General features: G+C 35.8%; 1 protein-coding gene and 1 non-coding gene across 2 annotated transcripts; one reads left to right on the top strand and one right to left on the bottom strand.

The window, feature by feature from the left end:
* Window positions 1-421: 421 nt before the first annotated feature.
* LOC133828363 (small nucleolar RNA R71) lies at window positions 422-528 on the bottom strand. The gene has a single exon (XR_009890988.1). It is a non-coding gene; the product is annotated as a small nucleolar RNA R71 (small nucleolar RNA).
* A 2,950-nt stretch (window positions 529-3,478) lies between these two features.
* Window positions 3,479-4,737, top strand: LOC133825161 (uncharacterized). The gene is made up of 3 exons (XM_062258144.1): window positions 3,479-3,648; window positions 3,720-3,945; window positions 4,387-4,737. Exons 1-3 carry the CDS (start codon window positions 3,479-3,481, stop codon window positions 4,735-4,737), a joined length of 747 nt encoding a protein of 248 aa, XP_062114128.1.
* The last annotated feature ends 20,093 nt before the right edge of the window (window positions 4,738-24,830 follow it).

Raw genomic sequence — 24,830 nt, 5'->3', positions numbered from 1 at the left:
TGTACATAGTCAGCTGATCGGCTGCCGCGGTCGAGAAGTGATACAGGACGGGAGAAGCCTAAATGTCTGTTTTGACCTTAGAGTGGCCAGTACATGTTTATAACCTGGAATTTTTGTAAACTGTCTTTTAAACTCTATTTATTTTGGGATCCCATGTACAAAATTTTAAATTATGTGAAATGTAACTTTTGTAACCAAAATCTTTTAACCCTAGTTCAATTATAGTTTCGGTAACACGTTTCTAACTAAATGACTTGATTAGCAAGTCTTACACCTTTATAAACATATAGTGTAACGCTCTTGGCTATCCAGGGCGTTACAAAGAAGTTGGTTGCAATCTCTGCAGCTAGGTTCTATTACTACTTGGAATGACATGGCTAGAAAATTCCTGGTGAAATTCTTCCCTCCATCGAAGTCTGTGCAGTTGAGGAGTGAAATTGGGCAATTTAGACAGCTTGAATATGAGCCTTTCTATGAGGCATGAGAGTGATACAAAGATTTACTACGTCACTGCCCACAACATGGCTATGAGAACTGGATGCAAGTCCAAATATTTTTTATAATGGGTTGAATGGTCCAACTAGGACTATTATTGATGTTGCTGCTGGGGGTGCATTATTGGCTAAGTCTACAACTGAAGCCATTAATCTGATGGAGGAGATGGCTACTAATAGCTATCAATGGCCTAATGAGAGGAACATTCCAAAGAAAGTGGCTAGCGTGTTTGAGTTAGATCTCATGACATCTATGGCAGAACAAATTGTTGCTTTAACCAATCAAGTGGGTGCTTTAACAACTCAAAATAATCCATCAGTTATTGAAAGCGTAGCAGCTGTATCTGTTTCACAAGGAGGTCACGTGAGTATAGAACAGACACAATACATGGCCAACAGACCGTACAATAACAACTACCGGGGTAATCGAATGTCTAATTATTATAATCCGGGGTTAAGAAACCATGAGAATTTGTCCTATGCCGACAATAAAAATGTTTTGCAACCGGCACCTGGGTTTAATGCTCAACAACCTACTGAGAAGAAATCATTAGAAGATATTTTGGGGACTTTTATGATGGAATCCAACAAGAGGTTTAATAAGAATGAAGCAAGGTTGGACAATATAGAAACACACATTTCTAACATGGGTGCTTCAATGAAAAATATTGAGGTACAAGTAGGACAGTTGGAAAATGCAGTAAGTGCTAATCAGAAGGGGAGTTTTCCTAGTGATACCGTGCCAAATCCAAAGGATCATGCCAAGCAATTTCATTAAGAAGTGATAAGGTTATTGATGGGGCTAAAACCAAGGGTGAAGACAAGTGTTCAAGAAAGCAAGATGAGCCAATGGTGAGACAGGTAGACCAGGAAGAACAAGCCATAAAGTAGAGCGTTAATGACAAGTCTGATAAAGAGAAAGTTAGTCTTCCAATGTATCAACCTCCTATACCATATCCTTAGAGATTTCAAAAGAAGAAACTGGATGAGTAGTTTGCAAATTTCTTAGAGATTTTTTAAAAGATTCACATAAACATTCCCATTGCAGATGCTCTTGCACAAATGCCAAATTATGTAAAATATATGAAACAAGGCATGTCGAAGAGAAGAAGATTAGAAGACTTTGAAACTGTGAAGCTAACAGAAGAATGCAGCACCATCTTACAAAAAAAATTGCCTTAGAAGGTGAAAGATCCAACTAGTTTTACTATACCTTTCACTATCGAGGGATCATCTTTTGATAAAGAATTATGTGATCTTGGAGGGAGTATTAATTTAATGCCTCTTTCAGTTTTTAAGAAGTTGGGGGTAGGAGAGGTGAAGCCTACAACCATTACTCTTCAATTAACATATAGATCGCTAACTTATCCTTGTGGAGTGATTGAAGATGTATTGGTTAAGGTTGAAAATTTTATTTTACCCACAAATTTTGTGGCATTGGACATGGAGGAAGACCATGAAATTCATATTATTATTGGTTATCCATTCTTGGCTACTGGAAGGGCTCTTATTGATGTGCAGGGTGGTCATATGACATTGAGGGTTAATAATGAAGAGGTCAAATTCAACATTTATCAAGCACCGAAGCATCCTGATAGCACAAACACTTGTCACTGTGTTGATTTTATTGAGGTAGTAGTGGTAGAGACAATGAAGAAGGAATTATGTTCAGATCCTCTACAACATTGTCTAGATTCTAGTGTTATTCAATCTAATTTATAAAAAGTGAATGGAGAAGTTGTGGATGGTGAAGTTGTTGATTGTGTGATGGCTCTTAGGGCTATTCCTAGTACTAGTGGAATGAATGTGAAAGAAACTCTATGTCAAGCTGAAGATGGTGACGTGGAAAAATAAGTAATGGGTATGAAAGATTTGAAACCGCTCCCTGATCATTTACGCTATGAATTTCTAGGTGAGAATTTCACAAATCCAGTTATTATCTCATCAAAACTTTTGGAGGGTGAAACAGACAAATTAATAAGAGTTTTGAGAGATCATAAATCTGCCTTGGGATGGACGATTTTAGATTTAAAGGGAATTGACCCAACTGTTTTCATGCACAAGATTCTGTTCAAGGAGAATTACAAGCCATCCATTGAGCATCAAAGAAGATTAAATCCAACCATGAAAGAAGTAGTACTAGCTGAAGTTCTTAAACTTTTAAAGGCTGGAATTATTTATGCTATTTCAGATAGTAGTTGGGTTAGTCCTGTGCAAGTTGTACCGATGAAAGGAGGAATGACAGTGGTGAAGAATGAGGCCAATGAATTGATTTCAACGAGAACAGTAAATGGGTGGAGAGTGTGTATTGACTATAGGAAGTTGAACAAGGCCACTAGAAAAGACCATTTTCTACTTCTGTTTATTGATCAGATGCTTGACCGGTTAGATAGGTATTCACACTACTATTTCTTAGATGCTTATTCGCTCCAGATGATCAAGAAAAGACTACATTCACCTATCCATATGGTACGCTTGCTTATCGAAGAATGCAATTCGGCTAATGTAATGCTCCGACTATGTTTCAACGATGCATGATGGCTATATTTTCTGATACAGTTGAGGAGATTATGGAAGTATTTATGGATGACTTTTTTGTGTTTGGATCATCTTTTGATGATTGTCTACATAATTTGTCTTTGGTACTTCGTTGTTGTGAAGAGAAGAATCTTGTGCTAAATTGGGAGAAGTGTTACTTCATGGTTCAAGAAGGAACTGCTTTGGGGCACCATGTGTCAAAGGAGGGCCTTGAAGTGGACTGAACAAAGATACCAATTATATAGAAGTTACCTCCACCAACAAATGTCAAAGCTATTAGAAGTTTCCCTGGGCATGCCGGTTTCTATAGAAGGTTTATTAAAGATTTTTCAAAGATAAGTAGACCATTGTGTAACCTTCTTGAAAAAGACACGCCATTTATTTTTGATGAGGAATGTAGACAAGCTTTTGAGGCTATAAAGGAGAAGTTGGTGACCGCACCAATTATGGTTGTGCTGGATTGGAGTCAACCTTTTGAGATTATGTGTGACACTAGTGATTATGTTGCGGGGGCTGTTTTGGGTCAAAGAAGAGAGAAGATATTTCGAGCTATTTATTACGTGAGCAAGACCTTGAATGATGCTCAACGAAACTACTCAACTACAGAGAAGAAGATGTTGGCAGTGGTATTTTCTTGTGATAAATCCAGGCCCTATTTGTTGTGTTCTAAAGTTCTCATTCATACAGATCATGCAACGCTTCATTATCTTTTTACAAAGAAAGATGCCAAACCGAGGTTGATTCGTTGGGTGTTGATAAGAAGGGAAGTGAGAACTTGGCGGCTGATCACTTATCTAGATTGGAGAATGGAGCAGAGGAAGAAAACAATCCCATTAAAGAAATATTTCCAAATGAGTTGTTATTGGCAGTTTCAGCGACAGTTCCTTGGTTTGATGATATTGTCAACTACATAGTTTGTGGTATACTTCCTCCAGATTACAATTTTCATCAAAGAAAAAACTTAATTCATGATTCTAGGTTTTATTTCTTTGATGATCCATATTTTTTCAAGAGGAGTTCTGATAGTGTGATCTGACGTTGTGTACCTATAGAAGAAACTCAATCCATAATTGAACATTGTCACTCGTTTCCTTATGGTGGTCATTTTGGCCAGTCTCATACAACAACAAAGGTATTACAACAGGTTCTTACTGGCCTTTTGTACGTAAAGATTTTTATACTTTCATAAAGAGTTGTGATGGATGTTAATGGGTTGGGAATATTTCAAGATGTAATGAGTTACCCATGAATGCTACATTGGAGATTGAATTATTTGATGTATGGGGTATATACTTCATGGGACCATTCCCACCATAACTTGTATATTCTGCTCGCTGAGGATTATGTTTCGAAGTGGGTAGAAGCAATTGCTACCATAACGAATGATGTTAAAGTTGTTATGAAGTTTCTGCATAAAAACAATTTTTATCGCTTTGGTACTCCAAGGGTCATTCTTAGCAATGAAGGGACTCACTTTTGCAACAAAGTCCTTGATGCTCTCTTGAGAAAATATGGAGTGAGCCATAAAGTGGCATTAGCTTATCATCCACAGTCCAATGGACAAGCTGAAGTATCAAACCAAGAGGTCAAGTTAATCTTCGAGAAGACGCTCAATACCAATAGAAAAGATTGGTCTCAAAAGCTTGATGATTCCTTGTGGGCTTATCGGACTGCCTTTAAGACTCCTCTTGGTATGTCACCATAGAGACTTGTATATGTTAAAGCATATCACTTACCGGTGCTGTAGTGTCCCAGAATTTTTACTTAGCTAGATAGTAGTAGTTAGTAGTAGTTTGTAGTATGTTAGATTCCGTAGATTTTGGTTCAAGCCGGGACTTAGTTGGAAACTCATAGCAACCGTTATGGATTTTATAAGTTTAACCTATAGTTTAGAAATATTAAATATAATATAAGGTTTAATTAATATTGCTGGTTCTAGAAATATTATTAATTATAACCTAAGGTTTAGATAGAATTAATAAGAGCATGGCACTTGTCATAATTATGTTTATTAAGGATTTAAGTATTTTTTATGAATAGTTTAAATAAAAGAAAGATCTAGAAGCTCTAGAACCTTCTAGAAACTATTAGGATCACATTTAGACTTAGTCAAAGCGATTTTATCAATTCAAAATATGCTAAAAATGTGCCAATACGTGTTTGATATATCAACGTATGCCGATATATCGCAGCTATAGGGGCCGATATATCGCCTACGGAAGATACGGAAAACACGACGACTTCGCATGAACGATCGAACGAGGCTTGGGAAAATGGTCTAGGCGATATATCGCCCAGGGTAGGCAATATATCGCCCCTGGTGCATCATTTTTGAATCTATATGATTTTTAAATTTAAAAACAACCTTAACCACTTGGACCTGCCTTTGAACGATTTTGACCGAGTTATGGGCAGCTGTTGAACGAAAATTCAAATCTTTTTCATTTTATATTCATTTATTTATTCAAATTAAAAGGGCTTAGTTTCACTCATTGAACTCTATAAATAGGACCTAGTACTCAGCCAATTTCTTCATTCTTCAAGCATTTGTTTAGATACTCCAAGTTGCTAAGATTACTATAGAGAGAAACACTTGGGTTTTGGGTTAAAAGCTTCATCAATATAAGCTTTTCTAAACACTTGGGAAGTGAAATATAGTGAGATTTTGGTATCGAGGTTTAGATCAATTCATAAGATTAATCAATGTATCCTTAAGTTCAGATCTTCATGATTCTTTAGTTTTCTTTTATTTTCTTTCAGATCCTAATTCTTGTTTATGATTCTTGGTTAGGTGTTTAAGTTTCTTGAAACTTAAGGTTCTTTTCGATAAGTTTCTTCTTGATGGTTTAGTTCTCTTTTCATCTTCATTCTTTAGAAATACTCATGGTTTTGCTGTTGGTTTTTAGGAGTGTTCCAATCCCGTTCTTGTTCTCAAATATCCTAGTTTGTGGTAAGGAAAATATGATAGATTATAAGTGCTTATATGTTTATGTTATGATATGTTTTATGCTATAATATGTATATGTATAAATATGTTTTATAGTCCTTGGGCATATGACTTGCTTAGATAGCAAGCCCCAAGAATTTTTATCATTTTTATGGTTTAGAGTTATGATTTACCCTACCTCCATTAGTAGACAGAGGACCTAGATGGGTTATCATATACTACCATGTGATCTAACCTACCTCAATTAGTAAACAGAGGACCTAGATAGTTTTATCACATGCCATGTTAATGAGTTAATGGCCATTTAATATTGTAGTCCTATATGTTATATGTTTTTATAGTCATATGTTTTATAGTATAAGTATATGATATAGTCTTATGTTTATGAGTTATGTTATATGTTGTTAGTAGATTCTCCTTGCTGAGCATTAGGCTCATTCCTTTATTTTTTAGCTTTATGCAGGAAAATGATTATGGAGGCGGAAGGATTCATGGCAGCTTGGCTTGTGTGTTGAGGATGAATGGATTGATTGGACTGCGTGACGATCGAGGATGACGTTATTTTTAAGTCTTTTAAATTATGTTTTGATGTATTTCCGCAATTAGTATTTAATTAATTTAAGTTTGTTTTTATGTATTAAACAATGGGTACCCATACCGTATTTTATATTTCATATTTTATTTTGTATTTCGTACAATATTTATTTTGGGGTTTTAAATAAAGTTATATTATTTCTTATATATGTTTCCCAAAATAGTAGCTATGTTTAGTAGTTTTAATGGTCCAAGGTCTTAAATAGTTGCGTCATTGCAGGTGGAATTAGAACATAAGGCATATTTGGGCTATAAAGAAGTTGAATTTTAATTTCCAAGCAATTAGTGAGAAGTGTCTTTTGCAACTTAATGAGATGGAGGAATTTCGTAATGATGCCTATGAGAATGCTCGGATTTACAAGGAACAAACGAAGAAGTACCATGATCAAAAAAATTTGGAGAGAGATTTTGAACCAGGTCAATAGGTGTCACTTTATAATACCCGTCTAAAGTTGTTTCCTGGTAAACTTAAGTCTCATTGGTTTGGTCCATTCACTGTCACAAAAGTATTACCTTATGGAGCGGTGGAGTTGAAAAATGATGATGTACCTATATTTCAAGTCAATGGCCAAAGATTGAAACATTATTTTGGTCATCTTAATCGAAAGGTGGAGACCATCTACATTAATAATTGTCATTGAAGTAACAACAACGTCTAGCTTAAGACGATAACAAAGCGCTTTGTGGGAGGCAACCCATACATTTTTTATATGTTTTTAGTGTTTAATTTCTGTTTATGAACAACGTTTTTATTTTCATTATTTTTTTATGTACTTTATGTTAGAGTTTTATGCCTTAATTAAAACCCAATTTCTTTGTAATCTCATTTATTATCAATAAAATAATAGAAATCATTTTTTGAATTGGTCAATCACTTTGCTCACATGTTTTATTTTCATGATTATTTGTTTAATATAAACTTATATTAAATCCCGAGCATATAGCTAATCGTATTTATAGTGACGGAATCACAGTGGAATATAAATATGATTATATGTTCAAAATAAGTTAGTCCTAAGATTAGTCAGTGCACATGATTTACACTGACGTGCCAATCTACGATATGATCTACTTACACATTGTAGTGTTATGTTCTTCCCAGAACATTAGCAAAGTAGATAAGATTGGATGTATTTGTTACATCAGACAGGACCGATATTGACAATTGATAGGATAAGTAAACATACTGTTATTATCTATTCTAGTCATATCATATAGTTGACCATAGGTCAATTCAATCTCAATTCTGAGTGGTTAGTATTCTAACTGATTGTATTATTTGAGTTCTTTAACTTGTTCGTTACCAGCTTACCCTACGGACTAGCCCATACTTACATCTTGGGAACTTGGTAGTATAATTGAGTGGGAGTGTTAATCATAGATATGAACATCTATAGCTTCTGATGAAGAAGTGAAACGATGGTTTCCTTTTAGTTTGGTTCAAGGTGTTAAATGATAGAGATCTCATTTCAGTAATTAAATTAGTTTACTGAAATTTCATTTACAAGGAACTAAGTGTTTTAAGGATAAAATATAATGAGGGGTAAAACAGTATTTTAGTCCTATCTCATTGTAGACCATCTATAGAGGATTGAGTGACAATTGTTGTTGTAACAATGGATAATTAATAGCATATCTATATTTGTTATAGAGCGTTCTATGAATTCGAGAGTGCAATTCCGAGTCTATAGTGGAGTCACGATGAATTAATAAGTTAGTAAATTTATTTGTTAGATTTATGATAACTTATTGGAGCTTGATTTCATAGGCCCATGGTCCCCATTGTACCTTGGATAAAATCATCTAGATAGTCTCAATTAATTGATTTAATTATCAATTAAAATGATCAAAGGTGTAGGACCGCTACACTGTGTATTTATAAAGGTGCAGGACTTGCTAATCAAGTCAAACAGTTAAAAATGTGAATTTTAAAGTCTTTAAAGTGCTAGGGTTAAAAGGTTTTGGTCTCAAAAGATGTTTACCATATAATTAAATATTCACATATGGGATCCCAAAAGAAATAGCGTTTAAAAGTATATTTACAAAATTTCCAGTGTACAGACAACCACCAGCCTCTCTAAAGGCAAAACTGAATTTTATGGTTTTCCTGTCCCTGTCTCCCCTCAATCGTGGCGGTTGAGCAGCTGTTCATGTACATTCTACTCTCAGAGCTCGCCAAATCAGGGCTGATCAAGCTTGCCCTTGCCTTTACCTGCATCACGTAGCACCCGTGAGCCAAGGCCCAGCAAGAAAACATATCATATTACATAACAAGCAATAATAATATTTGGATACCCCTTTAAGCACGTTCATACACTTAACATATCATAATATTCACAAAGCATGGAGATTCAACCAAAGAGTCAGTTAATCACCACCCAACTATTCAGCATAATAATCCACCAAACAATAATAGCAAACAATTTATATATTAGCCAGGGTCGACACCTAAGGTCGCACCCTCTGTTTACCCCACTGACTCCAGCCTGCTTAAACTGAGCTCAGTGTATAACAAGCTGTCCTCAGCTACCAGTGGCCGAGCCGCACCCTATGCACTAGTGTAAACTTTGGCACTCTTAGGCTGTTGGTTTACTGTTTACATGGCATAATACCATCCTTTACAAAGCATATAAGATAGGGAACCCTTAGTCCCATTATCATTCCACAACTGGGTGCAGTTTTCTTACATTTAGTTTTCCGAGTTCACTGATTACGAGCGATACCTCTCGAGCACAATCCGCTTCCCGAGCCCTAGCTTAACACCTAGTCACAACCAAGATAGGGAGTACCATTAATAATCACGTTAATATTTCCAGATGGAGTTCTAGCTTCCGGGACCTTGAATTCCACCAAACACGGTGGTGGAATCGATCCCGAGCACCCTAGGTTAAGTTTCGGCTCTTAAAACCTCCAAAAGATCAAAGATGCGCTTAAGGGCTGCGGCCCTTGAAACCTAGCTGTGGCCCGCCCTTGAAACAAAGGCTAAGCCTCTCTGAAGAAAGACATGCGCCGCGGCCCTGCCCTGAGGCGCCGCGGCACTTCCCCACTGCAAAGCCTCCTTGGCTCTTCCTTGCTTCGCAGGGCCACAACGCTCTAGAATAGAGCCGTGGCCCAACCCATCATGCCCAGAAAATCCACCATTTCTAACATCCTAACCTTATTGAAAACCACCCCAAAGCACCCTAATTCCAAAACCCATTAATCACAAGACTTTTAACATGACTCTAACAACATAATCCAATAGAAATCCAGCGTAAAAACCCATTAAAATCCCATTTTGATTTATGAAACCCAGCAACTAAAGAACTCAAAAACCAGCCATGCAAACTTAGAATTTAAGCTCTAAACTATGAATTGAAGCTTACCTTCTTTGATGAACCACTTCCTTAACAGGTTCCTGAGCTAAAATCCAAGTTTCTCAGCTTTAATTCAATCCTTAACATCAAAACCATAAACACTTTTAATACTCATTCAAGACTCAGAGTTCTAATGTTCAAGAGTGAGATTCAATCCTTACCTTGATCCTGGTTGAGTGTTCCTTGGTTAGAGCTGAGCTAATCCCTCAAACTTCAGCTCAAATCACAAGATTTCTCGCTGAATTCCCTTAGGTTTCTATAGCCTTCTTGAGAGAGAAAAGAGAAGAGAGGAGAAGAAATGTTAAAGGGTCGGTTTGGGTTTTGTTCCACTGACCTCTATTTTTCTTAGTCTAGTCTTAGTTAATTAAATCAATCCCGAGGCTCGGGGTACCGAAAACGTCCCCGAGGGAAAAATGGTAAAATTCCCCAATATTCCCGCCTAGGCTTCCTAACCTCAAATATATCTCCATATATTTATTTCCATAACTCGATAACCCAAATAATCATCTAATTCCCGAATTATCCCTTGACTTGCCCCAATTAAGCCCCGTTGTGACTTCCTGCTAACATTAAGCCCCGTTGTGACTTCCCGCTAGGGCAGATTTATTAATTAAGATAAATTTGTATCTAAATTAATAAATAAGTTTAAATCAAGGTTCAAATTATAAATAACTAATTTGATAAAGGATTTAAATGATTATTTAATTAATTAAATCAATAGAAAATAATATAAGCCTTGATTTTAAGTCCAATGGGCTTATAATCATATGAGAAATTTCACGGGCCTAAAGCCCATGATAATTTCGATCTATGGATGTTAATTGGCTATTATTTTATTGATTTTTTAATTAAATAAATGACCTAATTGAGTCTATAAAAGGAATGTTAAGAGAGAAGTCAAAACACAAGTTCAGACAAGTTAAAACACGAGTTTCTGGTAGGTTTTAGATTATCTCTAAACATAAGTCCTTTCTAAGCCTCAACTTTTATCTTCTATTATTCTTCTCTCTGTATCTATCTCATGTGTTGAGAATTTCCCCCTCTAGTCTAGGTGATTCTAAGGATACTTTGGAAGACTGTGAAGATAATTGAAGATCGGTTTAGTTTCTTGGTAGTATCGTGCGACAGAAAGGATACAAGGGTTAGAGAAACTGAAAGAATGACTCATTCATTCCATTGCGTATAATGTAAGTATTCTTGTCATTATTTCTCTTTGAATTCAATTTTAGAAACATGTTATAGGTTATCTCATATTAATTTGTTTAATACTACATGAAAATAAATAAAGATCATGTATAAGTTAACCCAACACTTTAGTCAATGAATAATGAAATACAAGAAAAAAATTGGAATTTTTGGCGCAATAGCGCCTGAGGTTAGGCGCTACAGTGTCGTGCGTCACTGACTGAACAATGACAAGAGCTTCGTCAGGCGCTATTGCGCTGCATGGTAGGCAATATTGTGTCGCACGCACTATTTAAAAAAATATATAATTATGACCATCTCGGTCTCACTCTTCTAGACCATCCTCATCACGAGCTACTAATGTGTTGAGCACCCAGTTTGGAGACTTTGAGCAGCAGTTTGCATCTTATGAAAGGAATCAACAGTTGATGCTGCGACACATTGAGGAGCTGCGTCATTCGCATCAGAATCAAAGTGCACGACAATTTACTATGCACAACTTTCAGGCTGAATTTTATGTCACTTTTTCGCGTCATTCGGGATACAATGATTATCGCCATTTTCCTGAGGAGCTTAGGCAACCATACCATCCTCCAGCTGGTCACGATGATGATCCACCTACTACTGATGGCGGTGACATTGCTATGGACCCTTAGTCCTAGCTGCTTTGGTTTGTTTTCTCTCCTGTAATTTTATTGCACAGTGGGGACACTGTTTATTTTAAGTTTAGGGGAAGACAATTTTTATGTTTTTTTTTTTTTGTTTTTTTTTTTTGTTTTTTATGGGTAGTTTAGTTTTTTTTTAATTATTGGATGACTATACTATTAATGTTGACCTTATGACCTATGGGCTTCGATGATGAACTGATGCTAAACTCTTCGATATTATTCGGTATGTGTGGATAACTTGTGGATTGTGTGCTAAACCTATTATGCTTACTTTTGGTATTGTTATATGGATATATGTTGTTCTACTTGTTCTATACATATTATGATTTTGTGTGTATATGAATATTTGGTTTGCATTGGTTGATATTGAGATAACTAGAACTTGTGTAATTAATTTGTTGAGGCAAAATTATAAATATTTGTTGTGTATAAATGATTAACACAATTTTTGTTGAAGCGTTTGAGCCAAAAATCTAACCTTGATACATTATCCCTCGTTTTCCTATTTTGAGCTTAATTTTTCCAACTTTTGTTCTTTGCTAAATAAATGCATATGTATCATTGATTATGAATATTGACCTGTGATTAATATTTTCCTTTATCCTATTTTGCACCATAAGCAAAGGTTGTTTTGTAATGAGTGAAAATATAATGTATGTAGGATGGGGAATGTTATGAAAGTATCATTTTGGAAAAGGAATTTATGTGTATAATAAGTTATGATCAACTTGTTTTATGTTGAAAATTTTTCTTGTTATGAAAAATAAGATTCAAAGAAAGAAAAATTCATGATGAAAAGCAAAAGAAAACTAACAAGAGATTAAATCTTATAGGATTGTAACTTCATTTGTGCTAAAGGAAAGCATTGAATGGAAGTGTTAAAAATGATTTCGAAAGGGAGTAGTGTATTAGTGAGTTTAGTTTTTTTTGTGAGTTTATGGTGTAAAATTATCCGAAATGACAATCTCATCCACCATTTACCTAAGCCTAATGATATATGCCTATAAAGTCCTTTTGATCTACATGATTTTGATTTACATTAGTGGAGATGAATTGGTTATGCAAGCTTATGATTATCTTGATTATTTTGTGGTATGGGAAGTCTTTATGCACATGAACCATGTGTTATATAGAATTTTTAGAATTGATATGTACGCACTTTAATGGTAAGACAATATTGGAAGTTTGAGTTTGATAGGTTGAAATTCTAATCCTTTGGTTTGAAGTGCATGTTGGATAATTGAGTTTGGTATGTTGAGATAAATTTCCCTTGGTCTATGATTTTTTATTTGGTCGTTCCAATAATTTAATTTTTTTAGTTTTATGTCTTATTTTGTCATTGCTTGAGGACATGCAATAGTTCAAGTTTGGGGGTGTAATGAGTGTACATTTTTACACTCATTCGTGATCATTAATAATATGAATTATTGTGCTTTTCTTAAGATTTTTTGTATAAATTTGATGTGTTCTCTGTAGTGTGTAGTGTTGAGCATAAAATGATGATTTTATAGTGAATTTGGAGTTTGTTGTACATAGTTGAGTAAAGTGTTGAAACCCGTAAGCAAATGGGTCAAGAACCACGCAAAATCAAGAAATTCTATTTCAGGGGCAATAGTGCCGCGTATGAAGCGCAATAGTGCCATTCGTGGAAAAAAAAATATCTCGCGCGCAAACGATGAGACTTTGGGAAAATGAGTCAGGCGCGTCGCTTACTAGGCGCCATAGCACCATACGTCTGGCGATTTTAATTAACTTATTTTTAAAACATGATTTTACAGGCCTATGAATACAATCTTATAGCTTCGGTTTTGGGGGCTAGAGAGATAGAGACGGCGTTTTAGGTCAGAGAAACACATTGAAGAGGAAGAGAGAACAAGATTCCAAGTGACCATCGATCATCATTAGAGGTATTTCTTCTTTTATTCTCTTATTTAGTGACTTAATTATGAATATGATTATTGCTATTATGTTTGTTATTATGAACTAAACACTATTTCTAGAGTGTTGATGGAACTATTTCAGATTATGAATTAAAGTTTTAGTTTATTCCCATATTTATTCTTGTGTTTTGTTTGTGCAATTATGTGATTATTACTATCTTGTTAATGATCACCATTAATAAGTATTGAGCTTTTAGGTTTTACAATTGAGAGAGGTAATCTAAAATCAGACTTAGAATTGCATAACATAAGAAAAGTGTGAGATTGAGAGATTCCACTAATTCTATGAGATCTAAGGCTTGCTCGCTTTCTTGGGAAGAGGTAAGAGCAGCCTTAGCAGCATGCTCATTCTTCTGAGTAGCTGTCAAGGAAGCTTTGGCGACCTGCTCACCTTCTTGATCAGCATTTAGGGCGGCCTTGGCAGTGACCAGCTCGACTCGGATCTCTTCATTTCTGGCCTTAGCACGAGCTATGCTTCGGTATTGGGCCAGGACAGACTGTAGAATAACAAAACAAGTTCAAATAAAAAAAGAAGAGGAAGAACATATTAAACAAAAAGGAAAAAATCAGTTATGGGAGGACTCACGGAGAGGTTCATCCTTATGGCAGATTCGAGGACGTCCTCTGGGTTGTGCTCCTCTATGGCCCTCAGGTCCCTCACACTGGCTTTGTATGCGTGACCCACCATATAAGTCACAATCTCATATACTATACCCCAAAAGGCCTCGGGGATCTTTTCCAGGTCTTGTGTTTCCACCGATATTCGGATGATGGGGGCCTCAGTTTGAATTACTTGGGGAGGTAGAGGCATATTTCAAGGAGGAGGAGGAGGAAGTTGGTCAACGACGACAGTAGTCACTGGAGCTAGCTCCCGAGAGGAGCTCGTGTCTTTACCCTTGGAGGGGGATTTTGTAGTATCTCCCGTATTATGGGCGGTCTTCTTTGCCACCCTGAGCCTCTTCACGACGGGGCCTGCTCCAGTTTTCTTAGCCTGAAAAGCAGTCCGTAGGTCGGGAGGCCCAGTCGATTCCATCTCTTCTCCTAAAAAAACAAAGGGAGTTAATTCATAAAGTTTAAGTTTCAAAGACGTGTAAAGAAAAGAGGGAAATATAGATCCTACCCTCCCGACTGGGGGAGGAGTCTATTATCATCAGCTCTGGTGTATGAGTCGAGCTAGGCACGACCTCCGGCCTTGGGATTAATGGAGGGGAGGGAGAATCTAAGGATATAATCTCTAAGATCCTAGGGGGCTCAGGTCCCTCCTCGGGGCTGGATTTGTCTACATATTGCCTAAACCTAGAAGCAAATGCTCCTGGAGTAGAGAAGGTCAGGTCCTAAGGTTGGTTCCGTACTCTTCAAAAATAGAAGACCTAAAGTTCAGCGTGTTGTCAACTACAATGGTGTGAGTGGGATAACTATGGTCGTAACGTACTACTAAACAATCTACGCATTGAAGGAGAGTTACATTTAGGTCCAGGTCAGTGGGGTGGCGACTAACTAGCTGGTTGGGGTTAAAACGTATTAACCTAAAGCTAGCAGCAGCTCGATCTAACTCCCTAAAAGGGTTAGGTTACCTTGGCCGGAGGGGCCAGCTGCTGCCCTAGAAGTAGCCCGGTTAGGATCAGGTCGCTGATCAGCTTCGGGAGCCCATCTTTTCTGAACGAGAGGCACTTTAGCCTCCTCTTCATCGGTATCCTTGGTGGTTGGTAGAGCCTCTTGTGATGAGGGAACCTTGGGGATCACCGAAAGGGGAGCTCAGGTCCTTAGAGCCAGTGTCTGATCCTCACCGATTAGCTTACAAGCCAGCATCATGGCGTCATTCATGACCTGGCAATAATCTTTTTCACCGAGGGAAAGTCTGGATAGTTTCTCGTACTGACCCCCGAGGGTCACCAATTTTTCCGTCCTGGCAAATATGGTTGCATGAAAAACAAACTCAATCAGGACGTGTTTAAAATATATATATACATGTTTTAAGGAATAAAAATTCACAAGCTGAATTTTCAAAGGAAGAAGACTTACAAGGTCGGTTGAAGTATCGTTGTTCGCAATTCTTGAAGCCATTCAACATAAAAAAAAAAAATCTTTATATTCGTTTGGATGGCTGGGAAGCTCGATGGAAGAGGTGGAGCTGGGGAATCGCGTGAGGTAGTAAAACCTGTCACCATGTCCTCTCTGGTCGGGACTTGCTTTAAGACAGAAGACGAATAAAATATCTGCTGGAGAGGGGACCTCCCACTCATGCTTCAAGAACAGATATTTCAGCCCCGCCAAAAGTCTGTATGAATTTGGGGGGAGCTGGAAAGGAGCCAGTTTTACGTAGTTTAAGAATCTACAAAATACTGGTCCAGGGGAAGGAAGGCGCTAGCCTTCAAATGCTCATTGCTCCAGGCTGCGTAATCATCTTGGAAAGGGGCACAACTTCTTTCCCCTTCGAATGCAGGTCGGGCGAGGAGGCCGCCAGCTCCCATCTTGATGTTGTGACTCAACAGGATTTTATTCACCTTCCCTTGAGTCTTGATTTTCGAGACTATGTGCTTGGCCTCAAAGAACGCGTTGGGGTCTACGGGAACTTCTTTCTCCACAACTGGACCGAAGTGCGGAATAGGAGAGTCGGGGGTGACCTGTTTCCCTTTGTCTTTGCGTTGGGTAGATGAGCTCGTAGATTTCTTCTTGGGAGGTGCCATCAGATCGCCTAACAACAAAGCGACCTAGTTAGTAGGCGACCTAAGATGATCTATAACTATGTCGCGAGGGTACGAATGATGAAAGGGGTTATTCTCATTATACGAGCTAAAGTTAGTTGAAACCTATCGTGTGGTGCCATGCGATATCCAAAGCTACGCACCTCAGTTTCTTAATAGTCCCCTGATATTTAGGGATCCGTGTGTCAGAAATGTCGGGTCACTACTTTCCTCTGTAAAGCGGTTTTATGCAAAACCGCCTAATGAATCGTAACCCTTAAGCTACCTAGTATTTAACCTAGAGACGTTACGATTTCTATGCGCCAAACATGTATTCTCTAAACCTATTTTTCATTAGAACTACCCCAAATTAACCCAGGAATTTACCCAGTTTTATGGATACTCTTTTTTATAAAAACATATTCGGTTTCAATTATGGAGCCTAAAGCCGAAACCTATTCCCTATTGGCATTCTTAAAAAGTCTAACAATACCGAACGATGAACATTGTTAAAAAGAAGAAAAAGAAGTTTCTTTGGATCATGAAGAATAAAGAAATTCGTTCAAAGCAAAGGATGAGATACTTACAGGAAATGTGTTCGATGATCGGAGATTGTAGATTCGGATCACGAAAAGCTTTTGGAAAGCTTCTGAATGACTGGGCAAGATGAACAAATTTGGAGATTCTGGGGAAGAAGGGAAGCTTGAGAGTTTAGAAATGGGAAATTTTCAAATGCAAAGGTGGTGAGGTTTGAAATCTAATCACCCTATTTATACGTAAACTACGGAAATTAATATGGGCCATCCAATTGGGGTATCTCGAGATCCAAGAACCAAGATTAAATAGACCAGATGGCGACAAAAATTTGACAAAACAATTATTGCAGTCCTCGAAACCTGAACAGACGCCAATTGCAGTAGACCACGTGTCCAGTACTCGAGTAATAGGCATGCATGGTTTTATGTAGTAGAAGCCTAAAAGCCCCTACTATGTAGGTCAGAAAATGACGACATCATACACGAGCAAGAGCTTGGGGGCAAATGTTGTACCCTACTTTTAGCACGAGTTCATTCACTCAGCTCGGGTACAGCTGGCAGATAAATACACGGAAAAATAACCAAGTAGAATATCTGCTTATTATCCATGTGGACATCTCGGGATTCATAAATATCAGACATGGTGTTAGGCGTCCTGAGTTTATCACGAACTAAGAACACGATGGTTATTAAGCACGAGCTCGGAATCAGATAACTGTCGAAGAACGAGTTTGGAGGAGATATCCAACTCGTGACGATTCAACTATGATGCATATTCTAGGATCCCCAGAGACTCGGAATATGTTTATACGTTTATTTATGACCAGCCTGTCATATTTATTATCCGAGATAGCAGGAACATATTTATTCTATTATCAAATCATATCCTCATATAAATGAGAATTATTTGTATTGAATAAAGACATTATGTAAATACGTGATTGACTCACGCGGTTACCCAAACCTATCCATGGAATTCCCCTATAAATACTGGGAATGTTGGACAGGAATGGGGGAATTATTCTATAATACCAAAACTCTGCCAAAATAATGAGAGAAACAGTAATAATAGTAACTCGTGGACTAGGTGGATTTTAACCACTGAACCACGTAAAAGTTTTGTGTTCTTGAGTGAATTCTTGTTTTTTTCATTACGGTATACCATTAAGCACTAATTTGCCCTTATTATTTCTTAATACACTGTTGGCGAAAAACCGTGTCAACACAAGTAATGTGTTCTTAAGAAATGAGAAAAAATAAAGTCTCACGATTATTTTAAAAGTGTGAATGCGGGACTATATGATTAATTCATTATTGCTACTACTTATCATAAAAATAAAAAATTTAATTATGCTATTTTAAAATTTAACAAATAAAACTATAAGAGTTAAGCTCATATAATAAAATACTTTTTTAAAAATGTATAGTCATATATTTGACAATTTATCTTTATTTGTTTACTAAATATCAAATACATAAAATTCGGGATTAAAAATGTAATTACGCAAATTTTTGTTAACTTTTTTGTTTTTAAGTGAAACTTGATTTATTTATATATTTATTTTTGAGTTGGAGTAATTAATATTAAAGGTGTGCTTTGATAACTATTTTATATTGCATGATTTTTAATCATGTATGGAACTCGTCTATATCTTTCTCTAATGCATTAATGTTATGTACACATGATTGTGGTGTTTCACATATAAGCCAAAATCAGTCTAACAACTCCTACCATTCAATGGACAAGGTGTTAATTAAAAAGTAACTTTATCATTAATATTTTGTCAGAAGATTTATAATATTATATAGCTTTTTCACCCTGTCTATGAAATTTCAGAATGCATAAACCCTTTATAAATGTTAGTACTTAGTAGACATGACACACAATGCTTATTTATACGTTTTCACTGTTTAGGAAACCGAACCCATTGTACAAACCTTAAACCTTACATTACTCTTTCTCTTTTTGCTTATATCTTGTCCCATTCAATATAATATGACATTTGAAAATTGAATGACCACTAATATGACAATACACGTAGGTAGTAGGTGATAGGATAAGACTACAATATCTTTAATTGTTTCATCTTTTAGTACACTGCCATTTACAAGATAGAGAATGCATGGGTTTTGGGGCTGACATCCATGACCATATTTAGACAAAGCATGAGTAGTGGCCTTCCCAAAGGACATTATTCCAATTTTTTCCATTTTTTAATTAATACTAGACAATGATTATTGAATTGTGAAAGTTGTGTTGTGAGTATAACTTATACGTGAGCCTTTATTTATTGCATAAATATTTATAAAAAATCTATTAATAAAATGTGACTTAGGTGAATAACTGTTGAGATAGTGCATTATTCTTTTCATCACTATTAGACAAAACAAATATGAGTATTCTTCAAGTACCAACCTTGGAAAGGCTTTGACACATTGTATTAATGATTCCCACCAACCATAAATGACAAACAATAATGAATTGAAGACAAATATTTATAAATTAGAGACGTACCATATTATAAATAGTGCCTTATTGATTGACAATCATCACAACACCACTTCTCAACAATACCTCACTCAGTCATGGACAAGCCAAATTATTCGAATGCTAATAAGGATCAAGAAGGTAACCCAGCCAATGATGATCATGCATGCTCAGATTGCATGATAATGAATGAGTTGATGGAAGGTATGATGACCAAGGAAGAGGCAGTCCGGAAAACAGCTAAAAGCCTCCTGCAATAACTCTTCAAAGTCACGCAAGTGGGGTTGCATATCTACGAAGCTGAGAAGAAGATTGCAGTGGCTGATAAGTTGTTGGACAAGATTGCTGCACAAATAACGAAAAAATAAGCTTCCTCTATGTAGTTGTGTTTTATGCTAGTAGTGCTCTAATATTGTGTAAGGGTTGTATGTGTTTTCATCTATCTTCATATTATGTAAGTGTAGTTGGTCAGGTTGCATGTGTATTTATCTTTCTTCATATTATGTATGTTTCAGTTGTTAGGCTGCATGAGAGAGATTATTTATCTTTCCATGCACTAGTTGTTTTATATATATATATATATACTATAGTGAAAATGCTAGGCACGTTCCTTGTTGCACACTAATTTTCAAATGGTTCAAATATGTATAACTATGATGACATGTTATATTATGTAGCTTCACTTGTATTAAGGTTGGGCTGAAATTTTTTAACTTTTATTTCTACATGTATTGACTATGTAATTCTCACTTTGTTTAGAATACTTACAAATCAAAAATAATATAATAATGGTACTTGTGCAATTAAAGTAGCACTCAGTTTTTGAAGGACTATATACCTTATTTATATAACACTTTTCCATGTGATGGGGATGGGTCTATCTGTCACACTACACTACATGACAATTTTCTCAAATACTTTATATTCATTCACTCATGTTTGTGAATAATTACATACAAACTTTTATTAATAGAGGTGGGGGTTTTAAAATACATCACTAATTCAATGAAAGTGATGTTTATATATATGCTGAAGGAAAATTTCCTTAATACACGCTGATGACAAAAAAAAAAGAGGTCAACGTGGAGCATGATTTAAGGACACATCACCATGGCTGAGAGGAAATGACTTAAACCAAATAACCCTAGTATGTTGGTGGTATATATATACATCATCTGAGAGTGTTTATTATCGCCCATAATGAAAGCACAAGCTAAGAAATCCTTATTCCAACTCTATTGTGAGACCATGCCTCCCAAAGAAAGTTGCAGCCCAATGTTGTGCTCGACTCTGACGACCAGGTTGAAGAAGGTGTTCTCCTCTGCAAGCCCTTCATAGAAATGGTCACCCAATGCTCCTTCTTCGTGCAGCCAACGACTCTGAGGAACAACAGAAATGGCAACTTGCACAAACTGCATTGTGCTTGAGACATTGCTCATGAGTGAGAGGAAGGCTCGACGTGATGCACATGGCAACGCCTTCGAGGCTAGGCACCGTTGCATGGAGCTGGCTGCCATCATCTACAAGCTTGGAAAGCAACTTCAAAAGGCATCGAACAAGGTTTGCACCATCGATGGTTTCATTGACTCGGCAGTTCACCACACCGCAGGAGAGTCTTTGGCAACCGACACTATCATCATAGTAGATTAAGTTGTAATGCTCTTCTTTATGTTGTTAAGCAGCTAAGTATAGCTATGTTGTTAAATGGTATTTTCATGTGTTACTTATGTTGGGAAAACTTATACAGGATCTTTATTTTTGTCATGTAGATCTAATATTAAACAAATTAATATGAGAAAACCTAGAACATGTTTCTAAAATTGAATTCAAAGAAAAACAAAGATAAGAATACTTACAGTATACGCAGCGAAATGAAAGAGTCATTCCTTCAATTTCTCTAACTCTTGTATCCTTTCTGTCGCAGAGTATAATCAAGAAACTGAATCGTTCTTCTAATTTCTTCACAGTCTTCCAATGTATCCTTAGAATCACCTAGACTAATGTGGGAAATTCTCAACACATGAGATAGATTCAGAGAGAAGAAGAGAAAAGAATAATAAGAGGCTTAGTGTAGAGTCCAAGAACTTTACTTAGCTAAGTTAGATAGTAGTATAATAGTAATAATAGCATTATCTTTATGATTGTGGATTTTTGGTTCAGACCAAGATTTATTTGGACACTCATAGTAGTACTTGTAGATTTTCTAAGTTTAACCTATAGTGTAGGAATATTAATTTTAACCTAAGGTTTGATTAATATGACTGATATTGAGGATAATATTTATTATACTATAAGGTTTAGATAAGAATCAATTAGATAATAGCACATGTTATGTATGGGTTTATTTATGATTAAGTATTTTGAGGATTAAATTTATTAATGTTAAAATTTGAATACTCTAAGGTCAGTCAGCAGCTTTGAAAACGTTAGAGGGCTTAGTCAAGGCTGTTTACTCAATTTAAATTAAGCTAAAAATGTGTAATTTCATGTTTAAATAATCAGTGTATGCCGATATATCGCAGCTATAGGGGGCGATATATCTCAGCATGAAGATACGAAAAACACGAAACGTTGCACGATTGCCTCGGGCATACTGGCCCAGGCGATATATCGCCTACAGGGGGCGATATATCGCCCCTCTCAGCATATTTTGAAAGTTTTCAAAAATGTTCTCCATTCAAACCTTCAACCTCTTGATGAGTCCAGCATCTTTTTTGAACGAGTCTTCAGCCACTGCTGAACGATAATTCAAATTATTTTCACTTAAAAAGCCATTATTTTTATTCAAGTTAAATGAAGATCTTTTCATTCCTAAACTCTATAAATAGGACCTATTACCCAACCATTTATTCATCTTTTACTCTAAGTTCAGAGGCTGCAAGTTGCTAGGTGAGTGTGAGAGTGTAAACACTTGGGTTGGGAATTATAAGCTTGATCACTACAAGCTTACTAAACACTTGGGAAGTAAGGTTCTATACACATTTCGGTTCAAGGTTTAGATTGATCATAGAAGTACTCAAGGTATCCCAAACTCTAGTCCATTTCTGTATTATGTTCCTTAAAAATTCTCATAGTCTTCTACTCATTCTAACCTTATTCTTATTCTTGGTTAGGAAATCCAAGTTCTTAAGCACAAGGTTTTTGGTAAGTATATTTTAATAGCATAGCCCCTTTTTCACTTTCACCCCTTTTCTTCAATATACTCACCATATTATAAATGGTTTTTAGGAGTGTTCCAAGGTCCTAAACCTGTTCTCATATCCCGGTAATTTTGGTAAGGAAAATAGGATAGGATTTATATGTTATATGATGTTATATGTTATCTTATGAATATGTGTTATGAAAAATGCTATGTTAAGTATGCTTGTAGACTTGGGCATATGACCTATACAACTAACAAGCCCCAAATAGATTATGGGCATATGACTTGCTTAGCTAGCAAGACCCCACTAATCTAATGGGCATATGACTTGTTTAGTTTATGGGACCCCAAGTAATAATGGCCATTATAGTATGTATGTGACATAAGTGTTATGGTATGTTTTATGTTGCATTATGAATTTTATGTATATGGTTATATGTGAGATTTTCCTTGTTGGGCATTAGGCTCACTCATTTTTGTTTATATGTGCAGGAAAATAGTTTTAGTGGCGGATAAGGTTCTTGGCAGCTTGGGGAATGTGTATTGAGGCAGAATGGATTCAAAGAGCCGAGAGTTTCGATTCGAGGATGTAGTTTTTGTTCTTATGGTTTTTATATGTATTTTTCCGCATTTTACTATGTAATCTCTTTTTAAATTATCATTATGTCATGTTTTGGTTTTAAAACAATGGGATCCCATATCCTAACTTAAACTTTATGTAAGTTTGACCTTTGTTTTTTCAAAGTTTTAATAAAGTTATGATCTTATCACTTGTAAGTGTTATTAAGAATTAGTGTTTATGTATAGTTTTCGTTAATGGTCCAAAAGTCTAGAGTAGTTGGGTCATTACACTTAGAAAAGGACTTGTGTTTAGACGGAATCTAAAACCTATCAGAAAATCTGACTTGTGACTTGTCAAACTTGTGTTTTCACTTCTCTCTAAGCACTCCTTTTATAGACTCAATTAGGTCATTTAATTTAATTAAAAAATCAATAAAATAATAGCCAATTAACAGCCCTAGGTTGAAATTATCATGGGCTTTAGGCCCATGAAATTTCCCATTTGATTATAAGCCCATTGGACTTAAAATCAAGGCCTATATTATTTTCTATTAATTTAATTAATTAAATAATTATTTAAATCCTTTATCAAATTAATTATTTATAATTTGAACATTGATTTAAACTTATTTATTAATTTAGATACCAATTTAGCTTAATTAATAAATCTGCCCTAATTTCTCTTTTCTTCTCTAAATTACATAACTCTGTGAAACTATCCAAAATTGACCTGGTCAACTTTGATCATTTTAATTGATAATTAAATCAATTAATTGAGACTATCTAGATGATTTTATCCAAGGTACAATGGGGACCATGGGCCTATGAAATCAAGCTCCAATAAGTTATCATAAATCTAACAAATAAATTTACTAACTTATTAATTCCTCGTGACTCCACTATAGACTCAGAATTGCACTCTTGAATTCATAGAACGCTCTATAATAAATATAAATACGCTATTAATTATCCATTATTACAACCACAATTGTCACTCAATCCTCTATAGATGGTCTACAATGAGATAAGACTAAAATACCGTTTTACCCTCATTATACTCCACTATAGACTCGGAATTGCACTCTTGAATTCATAGAACGCTCTATAATAAATATAAATACGCTATTTATTATCCATTATTATAACCACAATTGTCACTCAATCCTCTATAGATGGTCTACAATGAGATAGGACTAAAATACTGTTTTACCCTCATTATATTTTATCCTTAAAACACTTAGTTCCTTGTAAATGAAATTTCAGTAAACTTTTTTATTTACTGAAATGAGATCTCTATCATTTAACACCTTGAACCAAACTAAAAGGAAACCATCGTTTCACTTCTTCTTTAGAAGCCATAGATGTTCATATCTATCATTAACACTCCCACTCAATTACACTACCAAGTTCCCAATATGTATGTATGGGCTAGTCCGTAGGGTAAGCTGGTAACGAACAAGTCAAAGAACTCAAATAATACAATCAGTTAGAATACTAACCACTCAGAATTAAGATTGAATTGACCTATGGTCAACTATATGATATGACTAGAATAGATAATAACGGTATGTTTACTTATCTAATCAACTGTCAATATCGGTCCAGTCCGATGTAACAAATACATCCGATCTTATCTAATTTGCTAATGTTCTGGAAATAACATAACACTGCAATGTGTAAGTAGATCATATCGTAGA

Source organism: Humulus lupulus, chromosome 3 (genome assembly GCF_963169125.1).
Source record: "Humulus lupulus chromosome 3, drHumLupu1.1, whole genome shotgun sequence".
Taxonomy (NCBI): Eukaryota; Viridiplantae; Streptophyta; class Magnoliopsida; order Rosales; family Cannabaceae; genus Humulus; species Humulus lupulus.
This window is presented reverse-complemented; position numbering and strand designations above follow the sequence as displayed.

Bases quoted from the DNA above. Each gene is read 5' to 3' on its own strand.
- LOC133825161 (XM_062258144.1), top strand. From the start codon at position 3,479: ATGGTTGTGCTGGATTGGAGTCAACCTTTTGAGATTATGTGTGACACT. The intron at 3,649-3,719 runs GTTGGCAGTGGT...TCATTCATACAG, and splicing joins TCAACTACAGAGAAGAAGAT to ATCATGCAACGCTTCATTAT. The intron at 3,946-4,386 runs GTTTGTGGTATA...TATGTTTCGAAG, and splicing joins ATGATATTGTCAACTACATA to TGGGTAGAAGCAATTGCTAC.